This window comes from Microtus oregoni, unplaced genomic scaffold (assembly GCF_018167655.1).
Source record: "Microtus oregoni isolate MIOR12 unplaced genomic scaffold, Mior012 000032F_ref0000030, whole genome shotgun sequence".
NCBI lineage: Eukaryota > Metazoa > Chordata > Mammalia > Rodentia > Cricetidae > Microtus > Microtus oregoni.
In genome coordinates this window covers 9,205,518-9,221,000 of record NW_024543091.1, presented here as the reverse complement: position 1 = coordinate 9,221,000, position 15,483 = coordinate 9,205,518, and the positions used below count along the sequence as shown (strand labels likewise).

Sequence of the window (15,483 nt, the reverse complement as noted above, 5' to 3'; positions counted from 1 at the left end):
GGATTATGGGCATGTCCCACCATTCCCAGATTCATACCATCTGCTTTTTCCAAATAGTTTTAAGTATTCCACTAATATGTAAATTTTATATTAACTCAGATATGGACAAACAGAAGGGGGTCACCAATACAGCATATTATTTTATGGCAAGTTGGGGCTAAGAGCCTGTAGTGAACAGGCCACATGAACCAGGTCACTGGTCGTGATGGTGTTTACTGTCCCTTCTGAACTTTTCTTCTAATGCCCCATTGGTCATTCCAGGCACTTCGGTATCCTTACTTCCAGATTGGACACCCACTGGGCAACATCACACGGGATTCAGGAAAACCACAGAAAGATGTCCAAGACAAGGCAGCCCCACCTCCTCACATCAAGCCAGCCCCTCCTGCCCAGCCCCCACCCAAGGCACATACACTGATTTCTTCGCGACCAAACCAAACCAGTCAGCCCCCTCAGCATTTTGTGTACCCCTACAAAGGTGAAGCTTCCAGGGCAGATCAGCTCAGCCATCTTCAGGAGGGCAAGCCAAGCCCAGCATTCTTCCCATCCCTCCACAATAAGACTCTTCAACCAGTAAGTGTCACGTGTTCACAAAGAAACTATAGTCTCAGTTAATTCTCTTCTGGCTACAAATGTTGCGTGAAATATTTTCCTTTTCGGTGCATGGAATGTTATACATGTATTTCCCCAGTACCATGGCATTTTTGAGAAGGCCCTTGATAGAAAATCTGAATTCAGTTTCTGCCTTTTCCATTAACAGTACCGTTCTGTATTAGGTCTTCTGCTGTTGCTCTGATAAACACCATGACGAAGGTGACTTAGAGAAGGGGTTTATTTGGGCGGATGGTTCCAGAGCCCATGACAGCAGAACAAAGGCATGGCAGTAGGGGCAGGAGGCGGAGGGCTCACTTCTTGAGCTGCAGACACCACGCAAAGAGAGCACACTGGGATGGTGCATGACTTTAAAACCACAAAGCCCACCCCAGTGACATACTCCCTCCAGCTAGGGCACACGTCCTAACCCTACCCAAACAGCACCAGCAACTGGAGACCCAGTACTCAAACATCTGAGCCTATGGACATTGTAATTCAAACCATCACACACTCCCGCTAGCACCTGGAGTAATGGTAGCAAGCTGGACTCTGTAACCAGAGTTCTGCTCTTCAACGGCTTGGTACCCTTAAGTAAGTTACCTGGCTTCTCTCCATATATCTCACCCGTTAAATAGAAACAATTATAATGTTCACCTAATGTAAATGTTTTGAGGAATGAATTTGTTAATACTTGAGAAGAATTTAGAATAGTACCTAGTATATAATATCAATATATATATATATATAGTACTAGCATATTTTATGTCAGTTTGATACAAGCTAGAGTTAGTTGAGAAGAGGGAACCTCAAGTGAGAAAATACCCCCCATTATATTGGCCTGTGGCCAAGCCTGTGGTGTATTTTTTTTAATTAGTGGTTGATGTGGGAGGGACCAGTATATGTGGTCCCACCCTTGGTGATTCTGGGGTGTATAAGAAAGCAAGATGAGCAAAACTTGAGGAACAAGACCGTTGCCGTGGCTTCTGTTCCTGTTCCTGCCTCCAGGTGCCTGCCCTGCTTGAGCTCCTGCCCTGACTTCCCTCAGAGATGGATTGGAAAAGAAATAAGCTATTTCCTCCGTACAGTGCTTTTGGCCATGGTGTTTTCTCACAGCTAAAGAAACCCTAACTAATATGTCAGTAAGCACTGGGCATTGTTCTCGTCCCTACAGAGTCGGTTTCTTCATATGAGGAAGAAGACCTTAGCTTATGTCCCCTCTCTCAGACGAGTTTGTTCGTGACAATGGAAGATCCTAATACCTGTAATGAAAATCCTAAGGAGCTGAAGTCATTCTTCTGTCTGTAGACTGTTTTATATTATTATTATGAATTGATGTCAATGCTGGGCTGTTAAGTGAGCACAAATCTTTGTTCAGCCAATTTTTAAATACACAGTGTGTGTTGGATCAGTAGAATGACAACCTGCCAGAGGGCCGGAGTTACCCTTTGCTTCACAGTGCTGTCTCGTCTCACGTCCTAATACCTTCATGCACAAGAGGGCCCTTTTCTGGACAACTGGCCACCAGAATCCCAACCCATACAATGCGTATGTCCCAGGGCTGTGGGCATCCATCTCTTGGTACTTTACACCTTCTCAAGACTGGGAAGTGACCTGTTTGGAAATCCCGTTGTACTAGTTCTGTACATCAAAGATTGTACCAGAGATAATTCCCAGGCTACTGAAAAGCCATTGCTTGCATCATTAGATGTAATACAGCAGGGTGATCAAGATTTGCAATAATTGCTTGTCTGTTATAACAAAGGCCCAAGTTTCTTTCTAATATGTCAGAAAGAATCGTATGCCCTGTGGTGGTTTGCTTTGTCAGCCTGATGCAATGTAGACTCATCCGGGGACCAAGTCTGGTGAGGAATTGTCTCAATTAGGTTAGCCTGTGGGCATTCCTAGGAGAGAATTTTTTTTCTTCTTAAGATTTATTTTCATTTTGTAAATGTGTGTGTGTGCATGTGCACGCGTGCGTGCTCCGAGGTCAGAAGTGTTGAATTCTCTGGTGAATTACGGTCATGATTACAAGCTGTCTGATGTGGGTGCTAAGAGCTGAACTGCAGTCCTCTGCAGGAGCAGCATGTGCTTAGAGGCGCAGCACCACCTCCCCAGCCAAGGGCTTTCCTAACTGGGTGCATTGAGGTGGGAAGCCCCACCCTCTGTGTGCACCAGTCCACGGGCTGGGCACTGGCCTTTGTGCATGGAGAGCGTGCGCTGAGCACGAGCATGCGTGTATTCGTTCTTTGCTGTCTACTCTTGACCGGGACTGTCGCCTCAGGTTCCTCAGCAGGACAGACCAGAACCTGGAATTGTTCCACTCTATCACAGCATCAGGAGGATAGTAGGGATACTTTATTATATCTTCCTCTCTTACATTCTTGTTCCATGGAACTTTGTGAACTTTTGTTTACAAAAAAAGAGAAATGAAAAACTGTGGTTGGTGCAGAATGAGTTGGAGGCAGGCAGTCTGGGTCTGCACTTTCCACAGCTGCCCTTGCAGATGAATGAGGTCTGCAGGGACTCCAGGTCCTTCCTGCTGTAGCAAAGGAAATGCAGAATAGAAATTGCACGTGGGCTGAGGTTACGGCTCAGGGTAATATATAGCACCTAGCTATTATGTACAAGCTGCGGATTCCGTCCCCAGTATGCACGCAGACAGACAGATACACACACACACTCACGCTCTCAAGCATATGCACAGATTATTGGTAGATGAACTCCGTTAATGTTGGTTTTTCTTTTCCTTCTTCTGTGTATGCAGAAAACTCTCGCTGGCCTGGAACACAAGAATGGCGAGCTCAAGCCAAAGAGCAGGAGACGATGGGGTCTCATGTCCAGGTCCACAAAGGGTTCCGACGAATGGGCCGACTTGGATGACTTGGATTTCAGTCCCTCTCTCACCAAGATAGATGTGAAAAACAAGAAGAGACAGAGCGATGACACCCTCGGCAGGCAAGTGTGCTGCTGTCCCTGGGAGCAGGCTGGCTCGGATCTGGGGCCACCAGGGTCTCCCTGATGATGTATCACGGTGCCTGTCTCCTGACTTAAACCACATTCTCTTGATTCAGGTTTGAAAGCGTTCTGGACCTGAAGCCATCAGAGCCGGTGGGCACAGGAACCAGTGTCTCGACCCAGGCTTCCTCCCAGAGGAGAGACACGCCAACCCAGCGATCTGCAGCGAAGCAGCACTACTTGAAGCACTCTCGCTACTTGCCTGGTAACCGAGAGGGTGCCCACGCCTGGCCTCTGGTCACCAATACCCAGTCTTTGTCCCCGGGATAGCATGTGTTTATAGGTTCTCTTCCAGAGAATTGAGATAAGAGAATCCTTGAAAGTTGTTAATTGGAGGACTTGAGCCTGCAGGTTACAGCTGTCACCTGGGTGAGAGGCAGGGGAGCCAGTCTGCGATACAGTCAGGAGTAAACCTCCAGATGCATTAAAGTGTTCCCTTGTGGTTGGGAGGGTGGTGAATCCAGGCCAGCTATCAGGGTTTTGACATTGCGGTCCTAGACGTCTAGACCGTTAGTTCCCGGGGTGATGAGTGTGGAGGGATCTAGGCGGAAGGAGGATGATACAAGGGTGGGTGAGCCTCAGCTCTAAAGAACAGCTGTAGAGCCTGGCATTGGCAAGGACATGGAGCATGGCAGAGGTTTGTCTTGAGGTCAGCTTCAAGGCTTCTCTGTTCTGTCCTGGGTGGCCTTGCGTGGGAAGAAGCAGCATTAATGAGGCTTGTTGGCACAGTGAAGTCAGCAGCAGCTAACATCGAGGGTGGTCCAGGCCGCGTGAGAAAGTGGAGCCTCAGACAACAGACACAAAAGGAAACCAAGGGCTGCAGAGCATGGGGTGGGGGTGGGAAATGGAGAGAACTTGAGTGAGTGACAGACAAGAAGTCATCTGGGAAGAGGACAAACGAGAATGTTTAGGAGTCCTGAGGGAGCCCTGCTGAGGGAGAGCAGCAGAAAGTCTAGACATGGACTGATCTGTTAGTTGAGGCCCAAGAAAACTTCTCAGAGTACTCTCGAATGAGACAACGCGGTCCACGCAAAGGTGGCCTCTTCCCTTCGCATCTGTCAGATGACATCATCATCAGTTTCTAGGGGGCTTTGCACCACAGAAGTTTCGTGTGTTCTGTATTTTATTTTTGAAATTTCATATAAGATTTATTTTACACTTCAAATGATCTTTACTGTGTCTGATCAAGGCATCTAACATCATGTCACAGGTTACTCATAAATAGCAAGAAACACACTAGGGTGACTGTAAGTGTCTTAATCACTGTGCTGTTGCTATGAAGAGAAACCATGACCACAGCAGCTCTTATAAAGGAAAGCATTTAGTTGGGACTGGCTTGCAGTTTAGTCTATTGTCAGCATGGTGGCACATAGACAGACATGGTGCTAGAGAAGGAACTGGAAGGGTTCTTCATCCAGATCCATAGGCAGGAGGAAGAGAGGGGCACTGGGCCTGGCTTGTGCTTTTGAAACCAAAGCCCATCCCCAGTGACACACTTCCTCCAACAAAATCACACCTCTTAATCCCTCTCAAGTAGCAGTAATCCCTAATGTCCAAGCAGTCAAATACATGAGCCTATGGGGGCCATTCCTCTTCAAACCACCGCAGCAAGGGTGCAGTGGAACCCCCAAACTGAACCACTCCATGGCTAGAAGGAACCGTTTGTTTGGGGAAATTCAGATCTGCTGTGGCTATCTATTGGAAGTCAGAGAGACTAGCAAAAGTTGGGAAAGCCTTGCCAGTTTTAAGGGCAGCCGGTAGCTGCAGGTGGGAGAGGCATGCAAGCCAAAATAACCTGGGAGCTAGTCTGGGGACTTTGATGTGTGTTACAGTATGTATTAGTAGGGAACTAGGCACCCATTACTAGAGGTTGTCTACTGTATTGGGGGATAAGGAAATACTGGCTCTTCCTGACAGAAACCCCCTTCACACGTGTCGAAGGAATGCTGATTCGGGGCTTTTGTTATCAGCTGCAATCCTTCTGTTTACCTAGTCAGAGTCCAGCCTGAGCTGAGCCAGACTGTAATCAACCTCATTGTTAGCTGTTCTGCCACCAGGGGTGGGGCTGCTTTGGACCTAACAGTGACAAAGTATCCACTCTCTCATGGAGGTACCATTAATTGTTTTTATGGCAAGAACAACAAAAATGTACACTTTCAGGAGAGCTTTCGTATGTAGTTGAGTTTTGTTACCTGTGGTCCTCAGGTAATGGGCTTTTAGAGTCATGGTGGGATAGCAGATCCTACTCTGGTCTCCGACTGTCACTTTCACATCCCTTCTGTTTGTCCCTGGGCCCCCTGGCAACAACTGTAGGCTTGGTTTTTAGGGTTTTAGGTTTTGTTTTGTTTTTTTCAATTATTTCTATGTATTTATTTTATAATCTCCGTATTTTTTAATTTTTTTTATTTTTAGCTTCCCCGTGTGAGTGAGATCATGCAATCTTTTTCTTTGTGTGTCAGCTTGTTTCCTGTGGGCTAAAGTCCATGTCACAGCAGATGGCAAGGCCCTATTCTTTTTAGGGCTAACTAATATTCCGTTGTGAGGTGTACCACTGCTTCTGTCTGTCTGGTTTATTTTGCATTGTAAGTTCATTTTCTTCTCTACTAGGAATAAATGTAAGAAATGGCGTGCTTCCAAATCCAGGCAAGGACTTTCCTCCATCAAACCCATGGTCCAGTTCTGGTTTGTCTGGAAAATCTTCAGGAACAGTTTCAGTAGTGAGCAAAATAACTTCAGGTAAGTAATGGTTATTACCTCCTGAGTGACCAGAAGCAAGTTCTCTGGATGCTGTAGGGTTGAGGGAACGGTACATAGAGAACTGTGGGATGAGGCCTTTCTAGTCTAAAACATTGGCATCTCTTGGGCTTCCCTTCTTTTCTCTTGTTCCCTTTCTGGACAGTAGCCCACGGGTTCAGCTCTGACCTTCAGGGAGATGAGAAGTAGAGCAGTCCCTGACCCAGGGGAAAGCCAAAAACAAGTTTAAAGACTTAGCAAATTTGACCCCTGACACTCTGGTGTGCTTTGGGCACCTGGCCCTAAGGTCAACGTTGGTTTGGTCTTCTCTACGCCAACTGGACTTTCCAACTGGTAAGCCTGCCCTTCCCAGAGCATCAGAATCCCTTCTGATTGGAAGATGGACAGGTTATCAGTACCCACCCCCTGTTTGCATTTTAAAAAAATAAAGTTCTCCATACTGAATATCCAGGTGCAATTTCCCCGTGCTGTTTCCCAGCCCTTGCTGAGGGCTAGCTCCTCTTCCACAGCACCTAGTACACCTAACCCTCCCTGCTCCCTTTCTTCCATTAGGTTCCACTTAGGAATACAGTGTCCAGGTTCCCATCATGCCACCTAAGAACACAAGGCCCAGAGTCTAGCTAAGTCCTCCCTCCCACACACCACCCCATTCCCCCACCGCCCTGCACTGCCACGCACTGCCCCACACCATACACTACTGTGTTCGTGTTGCTGTGCACACAGGCACCAGGTTCTCTGCTGGAATCAGCATTTTAGGTTGAAGGGTGTGCCATCTTGGGCTTTAAAGATATTGTCAGATTGCTCCCCAGCTAGGTGAAGGAGTTGTGCCTCATCCTTGGTGGCATTTGGTACCCAAGACTAAAGTGAGTCTTGATCTGATGTAAAATGGTGTCCTGTGTCTAAATTTGTATGTCTTTAAGAATGAAGTTTGTTCCTCATGTGTTGGAAGGAGCCCACTTGTTCTTCCCGGCCACCCAGCTAGCTTAGACCAGAAATAATCACACAGAAACTGTATTAATTAAATCACTGCTTGGCCCATTAGCTCTAGTTTCTCACTGGCTAATTCTTACATCTTAATTTAACCCATTTCTATTCATCTGTATATCACTACGTGGTCGTGGCCTTCCAGCAAAGTTTCAGCACATCTATCTCCAGCAGTGGCTACGTAGCATCTCTCTAACTCTGCCCTCCTCCTCCCATACTATAGACCAAGCTAGTTCTTTATTCATTAACCAATAAAAGCAACACATAGACAGAAGGACCTCCCACACCACTCGTGTTCATTGATTTTCCCCCCTTGGGGGGCACTGAAGACTTGTTCAAATTCTCCTCTCGTTTTTCTTCCTATCTCCTTATTAACCAGTACTGCACACTGACTGTATCTGACCAACCTTCTATGTACACCCCAGGATATGTTCCCACTCTGACTTAAGAAATTATTGAATGCCTTTTTTGCTGTCAAGACAACGCAACTGTACCATTACCACTTCCTCACAGGTGGAACTTGTGTCTGCTCAGTGGACAGTAATATCATTCTCCATCATCCCTGCATGCTTTTAAGTCATAATGGTCAGTTTTAGAAATACTCATTCGTCTGTCTGTATTAGCTGGTGACCTATTTCACATTATACCATTAACCCCCTGGAATACAAAAGAGGGCAGCTTGTGGTCCGCCCTCACCCCACTCTCAGATGAAAACGATGTAAACGAGCCGATGGTACACACCTATAATCTCAGCACTTGGGAACCTAAGGCAGGAAGATTGCCCGTTTGGGGCCAGCCTGGGCTCTGTAGTGAGACTCTATGTCAGAAAAGAGAGGGAAAGGGAATGAGGGAAAGAGTAATGGCAGGTAGACATAAACAATGAATTTTTAGGACATTTTTATTAGGGGCCAATGCGATGGCTCAGCAGCTAACAGTTCTTATTGTGCAAGCCTGGAGCCCTGAGTTCAATTCCTGGAACCCATGTCAAGGTGGAAGGAGAGAACTAACCCTGCAGGTGTCCTCTGGCCTCCAGGTGCTCACTACGGCATTCATACTGCCACACACAGCATACAGACACAATAATAATAAATCTAAATATATATGTATATATATGTTCAAGACAGGGTTTCTCTGTGTAACAGCTCTGGCTGTCCTAAAACACACTTTGTAGACCAGGCTGGCCTCAAACTCACAGAGATCTATGCATCTCTGTCTCCCAAGTGTTGGAACTGAAGGCGTGTACCACCACCACCCAGTTTAAAACTATTTTTATTGTTGGTTAGTTTTTCTAATTATCAACAGGATATTTGGTTTATATGTATAACCTAAACAAATAAGATTACCTATGTGTACGATCAGTTAGGTGAATTATGATACAGCTGTACTTTATGTATAACTGACATAAATTATATCCCATAGGATCGGGTAGAAAAAGAAAGTTTCAGAATAGGCTAAACCAATTCTTGTAGGGGAAACTCCGCCCAATGGGGGGCGTGTTCGCCTCGGGCTAATATTTACATATAAATCTAGTGGTGTGAGCCCCTCCGCTCTCTTTTTTTTATATCTCCTGCTCATCGCTGGATCCCTGGTGTTGTAAGCAATTCCTTCATTAAAATTTCCTGTTTCATATTAAGCTAGCCTGGTTATTACACCGCCTACATTTTGGCGCCCAACGTGGGGTGCCACTCTGTTGAAATAGAAGCGGCTGGGCTGCGTCCCTGGCACCCGATGCAGCCCAGCCGCTTCTATTTCAACAAATTCTTTGGAAAACAACATGGAAATTATCAAATAGGTTCCTTGTTTAGTTTAACAACCGCCTGCATAGATGCTGTTTAGGGGAAGGCTCTTCTTGTGCCTGTGCTGGCGTCTCTGACTGTGGTATGGTGGACTGTGTGGGGCTGGCCTCTGGCTGTGGTGTGGTGGATTGCGTTCTCAGAACTCTCCTCATTCTTCTCCCCCCCCCCCAAAAAAAATAAAAACAAACTGTTGTGCACTCTTGGTGTCGCCGAGTGTGTTTCTGTAGTAATGACTTTCCTTTCCACGCTTCAGTTGGCTCAGGCTCCACGAGTCCCAGCGCACTGACTGGAGGTTACATCCCTTCCTTCCTGAAAAAAGAAATCGGTTCTGTTATGCAGAGGGTACACCTGGCGCCCCTGGCCGACCCCTCCCCTGGTGAGTTACATTTAAAAACATCTGTAAGGTCATCTAGTAGTTACCTAACAGCTGCCTTGTGCGGAAACAGTGTGGACAGGAGTCAGGCAGCGCTCCCTGCCCGTCTGTAGATCACGTGTGAAATGAATAAATGTAAATACATATTTACATTTGCTTTTACATTACATAAATGTGTGTGTATAGTTATATATACTAAAGGCCATTGTTCATAAGTGCTAAGGAAAAAGCCAAAGACGGGGAGGAAGTTAGTAGACAAGCACTCGAGCACTGTGACTGGCACGGGATCCTTGAGTAGACAGGCTTTTGAGCATCTCAGGCTTAGCAAATCCAGGGAACAGTGGAGAGGCCAAAATACAGGCTGCACAGGGGCAAGAAAGAGACAGAGGGAGTAGCTAGAGGAAGTCCGGGATGATGAGCCTGGAGAGTGAGTCCCTGTACAAAGACTAAGCGGATTGTCCTTGGCTGACCTTGGGACCACCATTTGCACAGGTGTCCTCCAGCTGATTGTTGTCAGTAGAGTAAAGGGGAGCAATGTTAGAAGCAGGAGCCATAGCTTAGGCCAGGGTTGTTAACGGCTGATAACAATTCACCAGATTCTGAGTCCACAGGGGACCCAGGGCCAGGCCAACAGGATTTTCTGACAGATTGTAGATGAGAGAAAAAGAGTGGCCAAAAGTGGCACTGGGATTCTGACTAGGCGAGTGTTCTTTGGAAGATTTCTTGTTGCCTGCAGAAGGCAAGCAAATGTTCCCCTGGTTGCCCCAGACGTTTGTCCCTGTGCCCCGCTTTCCTGCTTGGGTCCCACGTGCGTCAGCTTAGCTTTTCTCTTCCATTGCAGGCTATTCTTCCCTGAAGGCCATGAGACCTCACCCAGGGCGGCCTTTTTTTCACACCCAGCCTAGGAGTACTCCTGGGTTGATTCCACGACCTCCAGCCGCCCAGCCTGTGCACGGCAGGATAGACTGGTCTTCCAAGTACCCATCCCGTCGGTGACTGTCTCAGCCGGGAGGCCATTCTCCCTCAGCTCCCATGGTACCTGCAGAACCGGAACCGCGTGGTGGTGTAAAAGCTCTCATGCTTACAGTTGTTCTGAACTAACACATTTCAATATTTCTTTTAAATGTTTTTTTTAAAAAATATTGATTTGAATGCAATACCCTCTTTTTGTATAAAATTATTTTATTCTAAAACTGGGTCGCATTATTTTCTTAAACAACATTTTGTATATATGGATTATGTTTTAGCATTTTATACAGTCAACTTTGTAATGGACTTTTTAAAGATTACGTAATTTTTGTTTGTTGTTCCACATGATATTTTATACAGATTTTGAAATATATGATACTGCTGCAGTATTGTGACAGGGTGCAGTTTAATGCTGTGCGATAAGGGATTAATTACTCGATATATTCGAATATTGTGAAGTGGCTACATTTGAATGTGGCTCGTTTGGCCCTTTAGGCTTTCTTGGACTGATCTTAGGACAGTGGCCCATCTCCTGTTTTTCTTAGCAGCACTTATTGGTTGTTCTGGGGGCGGAAATTGTTTTGTTGTTGTTGTTTTGAGACATGGTCTTATGTAACCAACCACTCACTGAATAGCTGAGGGTCGCATGAATCTTCCTGCCTCTAGCTTCCTGAGTGCTGCTGTGCTTGGTTTTAAACCCAGGGCTTTTTACATGCCTAACAGCCCCAATCTACCATCTTTATACTCTTCTTTTTACATGCCTAACAGCCCCAATCTACCATCTTTCTACTCTTCTACTCTAAGCTGTCACAGAACAGAGAATTTTTTGAAATTTTATAGCACTCATAAATACGGTCGCAAATATTCAGATAAAAACCAAGCATAATCATACTAAACTATCACATTTCTGCTTTTTTTTTTTTTTTTTTTTTTTTTTTTGACTGACAAGGTTGCTCTCCATTGGTTAAAATCTCCACTGTCCTCCAGTTTCACACAGTGCACACCTGGGATGAGGGTGAAGGGAGGGGTTGGGCAGGGACAGCCAGCGAGGGAGATGGCAGGAACTGTGGTCATCAGGCATTGTTCAGGTGAGCTTTCCTTGCTCCATGGGGCCTACCAGCCAGGACTTCCCTACCTTCCCACAGCACTGCCAGCAAGCCTTCCTCACCCACAACTCACCCACAGCAGACTAAAGATGCAGGAAACACCACTTAGCTAAAAGTCAGCTGAGCCATGGAGGCTGGGCGGGGAGGTGCAGCCCATTGCAGGTGTCTGCACCTACCTCCCTCGAGCCAGAGAGGAGGCTCCCTCCCACCCCTGTGGTCCATACTTTTTTCCATTTTTAAAAACTCTGGGTTGAGAGATGACTCAGCCACTACAGTTCCAAGAGATCCGATGCCCTCTTCTGGCCTCTGTCGGCACTGGCATGAGTTTAAATACCCACCCACTAACACAAACACACATACAATCTTTATAAAATCTTGTTAAAACCCCTTAAAAGGGAAGCTTTTTTATGTCAAAGGTATCTTTTTATTATAATTTTTCATTGTTTTATTGTAAAAATTTCCTAACATATGTCAATATAATCAATTAAACTTTTATCCCTGCCAAGATGAATGTCCAAAAGAGCCAAGTGTCTTCTATGTAGCCCTGGAACTCACTCTGTAGACCAGGCTGGCCTCGAACTCACAGAGATCCGCCTGCCTCTGCCTCCTGAGTGCTGGGAGTAAAGGCGTGCTCCAACATGCCATTTCATTTTTTAACTGAGAACGAATGTTGCATTCAGCTCTCTGCACCTAACGAGAGGCAGCTCCTAAACTATCCAATCAACTTCTCAGGACAATTTTAGGCGTGGGAAAGACTCGGGGGAGAATTTCAACTTACCTGAGAAGTCAATTTTGCGACAATGTCATGTCCAGACTGTGCCACATCTCAACCCCTACCTTGCGTGGTCTCTTTCAAGGGTGAGACCTCTGTTGGACAGGCTATTCCATTGAGAGGAATGTTTACAGCAATTCTGCAAGTGACGAAGCTAGTTTGGAGACAGAACAATGTGGAGGATCCCCGTCCTTCCATCTCTGTATTGCACATCTGACTCCACTCATGGTTACCTTACAAAAGGAAGGGTCACCTCCAATGAGTGCAATAGCAATCCCCAATGGTGTATTAATTCATGTTCTCCCAGGGCCCAAATGGCTCTTTTGATTACAATTTCCAAAATACAGCAAAGGAAACCATATGGAATGATCATTTCTAGAGGTTGAAATGGGAGGGTAAGGTAAATGCAGACATTCGGTATGGTCCAACTTAATAAATGGGTTAATGATAGCTTTGATGTATTAGTAATGACTTCCATTGGGCTCTGTCTGCCCTAAAATCAGAAAGTAATTGAGGCTTTGGAGAATCTGACTCAAAAATACACTTGACCAAGCACTTTGACCGTGAGGGGCATAAAGAAGGTGCATAGTGGGCATGGGTTTGATAGGGATGTTTTTCCCTGTCAGCAAGCTAGCAGCAAGGCTTCAGAAAATGTAGAAGCAAGCACAACTTGAAACCATTCGTTTCTGTATTATAGTCAAAACCAACAAACTGTGGGTTCAGGCATGAGTCCTTTACTGTGAGGTTAATATTTATTTTCTCTTTTCTATATTATGTATAAAAAGATAATCTCAAATCCTGTTCAGCTAGCTAGAAAGTTGGCTCTAAATTGTAGATACCACTTAGCTATACAAATAAATCATTAACACCACATTCTCTGTAATCTAGCTAGTGTTAACTAAGGTCATTACATTCTTTTTTAATTGACAAAATCCTAGCTACCTGGTTATGGAACGTTAAAATTGTTTTCCTAATGTTTTGTGGCCCTGCCTTCGCTCTCCTTCCTTTACTAGCAAAAGTGTCCCTTGAGGAGTTAAACATACTGGTTTACATGAAAGAAACAGCTAGTAGCTAAGAAAATTAGATGACGAAAAACTAAGTTCTAAAGAACTAGCAGAACACCTCAGAAGTCCTCTCCCTCATCAAAATGGGTAAAGGAGAAATTATATACAAGCTATGTACTATAGAAGGAAGCAGACCTCTTTAAACAGTGATAGTCGAGTTTGCCTGCTGCATGTATTTTTTAGCTATTGTGGAATTATGCAATGTTAAGCTAATACTGACAGGAGTGAGGAGTTAGGCTGCACCTAGCCATGACTAGATCTCACAATCACACGGCTTTTGGGGGTGCAGGAGAGTGGCTCAGAGGTGGAGCACCCACTGCTCTTCCAGACAACCCAGGTTAGATTTCCCAGCACAAACAAGGTGGCTCACAACTATCTATGACTCTAGTTCGAGGAATCTACCCTCTTTTGACCTGAGGGCGTCAGGTCAGGCACGCACATGTGCGCAGTTATGAATGCAGAGAAAACACCCATCGAGATAAAATTTAAATCACACTGCATTAAATCAAATGCTTTTTAAATAAAAGAGATTTATTATTTAAACAAAACAAAACCACCAAAACCAAAACCAGCTTTCTAGCAAGTCAGGAAATGGTACCGAGTAGCTCATTTGGGGCCAGTTTTGGTGCTAAGGTGCCAGGGTTTGCCTCACAGAGACAAGGGAAACTGCATTTGTATAAAAACCACTGTTAATCATGTTTTCTCTACTCTAAGTCCCATGAGTGTAGAAAACTGATCCTAAAACAATGTTTCAGACATAGTGCTTGCCTAAGGACCACCTGCATCTAAGAGCGTCACTCTCACGTTCTAGAAATACCAAGACCTGAATATATGAAGCCAAAGCGTGTCAAAGAAAGACTTTCAATTCCAGTATAAGTACTGTTGGAGTTAATGGCACCATATTGTCCTATGAAGTCCCATTTCCATAACATTGAGCCATTGCTTTGTGCCATTTGGGTATGGGTGTTTGTGTATGTGTGTGTGTGTGGGGGGGGGTGACACAGATTCTTTCAACTGTATGATCAGAAGCAATATGTTTATAAGAAAACTTTTGACATGTTCATTGTTTTACGTTTTAGGCATACTGTAGCGATGTGTTTGTTTAATATATGTGGGTAAGTATTTTTTAGAATTGTTCTTACAATTTCCAACCAAATGTACTGTATGTTTGTATTAATTTATTGGGATGACCGGCTCATGTAAATTTATCAAGACAAAATGGGGGCATGTGTCGTCTTTATTGGTATTGGCTTTTCCTTGAACACTGATAATGTGACTTGAACACCTCCTGGATGAAGCCTCTGATCCCCCATATTCTCAGTACAGAATGGGGTTTAGCTCCACTGATTTGACTATAAAGTGAGCTTCTCTTAACTAGAAGGCAAAGCACAGGAAGTAAAGAGAGACCCTTATGAAACAAAATGTTACTTTTTGAGTGGTTTTATCCGAAGTTGTTTGATGGTGTTAACATTATATATGGAAACTTCTCCTCCAAATAAAGCTACAATTTAAGGAAAATAGATTTGAGTGTTTTGATTCTTTTTTTGTTCGTTTCACTAGCCAGTAACTGAAAAGAAAATATTGTTAACTGTTGTTGTTTTTGTTGTTGTTTGGTTTGGTTTGGGTCTTTCAAAACAGGTTTCTGGCTGTCCTGGAATTCATGCTGTAGACCAGGCTGGCCTCGAATTCACAGAGATCCACTTTTCTCTACCTCCTGAGGGGTGGGATTAAAGGCCTGCATTTGAGACAGCATCTCACCATGGGTCCCAAACTGACCTTGAACTCACAGGGTCACCTCCTTGCTTCTGCCTCCCAAGTGCCACTACATCTGGCTAGAGGCTGTCTTTTAGACAGCTCAGTTTGTCTGAAAGTGGCTTAGTGGGTCTTACTGCACATATATATGTGTGTGGATAGGGAGGGGCTTAGTGTATTTGGTTGCTTTTAGGGACTTCTGGAAACCTCTTAATTGTTTACTTCCTGAACTTAATGAGCTTCTTGAATAGAATATTTCACCTTCCCCTTTAATATCCTGTGGCATAAGCAGTTTAAAGATAGA

General features: G+C 44.9%; 1 protein-coding gene across 6 annotated transcripts in view; it reads left to right on the top strand.

Annotated features, from left to right (window-relative positions):
- Cilk1 (ciliogenesis associated kinase 1) overlaps window positions 1-14,934 on the top strand; it is a 65,512-nt gene extending 50,578 nt beyond the window's left edge. For all 6 annotated transcript variants that reach the window (XM_041679412.1, XM_041679408.1, XM_041679409.1 and 3 more), the window contains 6 exons: window positions 262-573; window positions 3,359-3,549; window positions 3,666-3,814; window positions 6,217-6,345; window positions 9,397-9,519; window positions 10,358-14,934. In XM_041679412.1, coding sequence (XP_041535346.1) covers window positions 262-573; window positions 3,359-3,549; window positions 3,666-3,814; window positions 6,217-6,345; window positions 9,397-9,519; window positions 10,358-10,512 — 1,059 coding nt within the window. In that variant the 3' untranslated portion in view covers window positions 10,513-14,934. The remainder of the gene's footprint in view (window positions 1-261; window positions 574-3,358; window positions 3,550-3,665; window positions 3,815-6,216; window positions 6,346-9,396; window positions 9,520-10,357) is intronic.
- The last annotated feature ends 549 nt before the right edge of the window (window positions 14,935-15,483 follow it).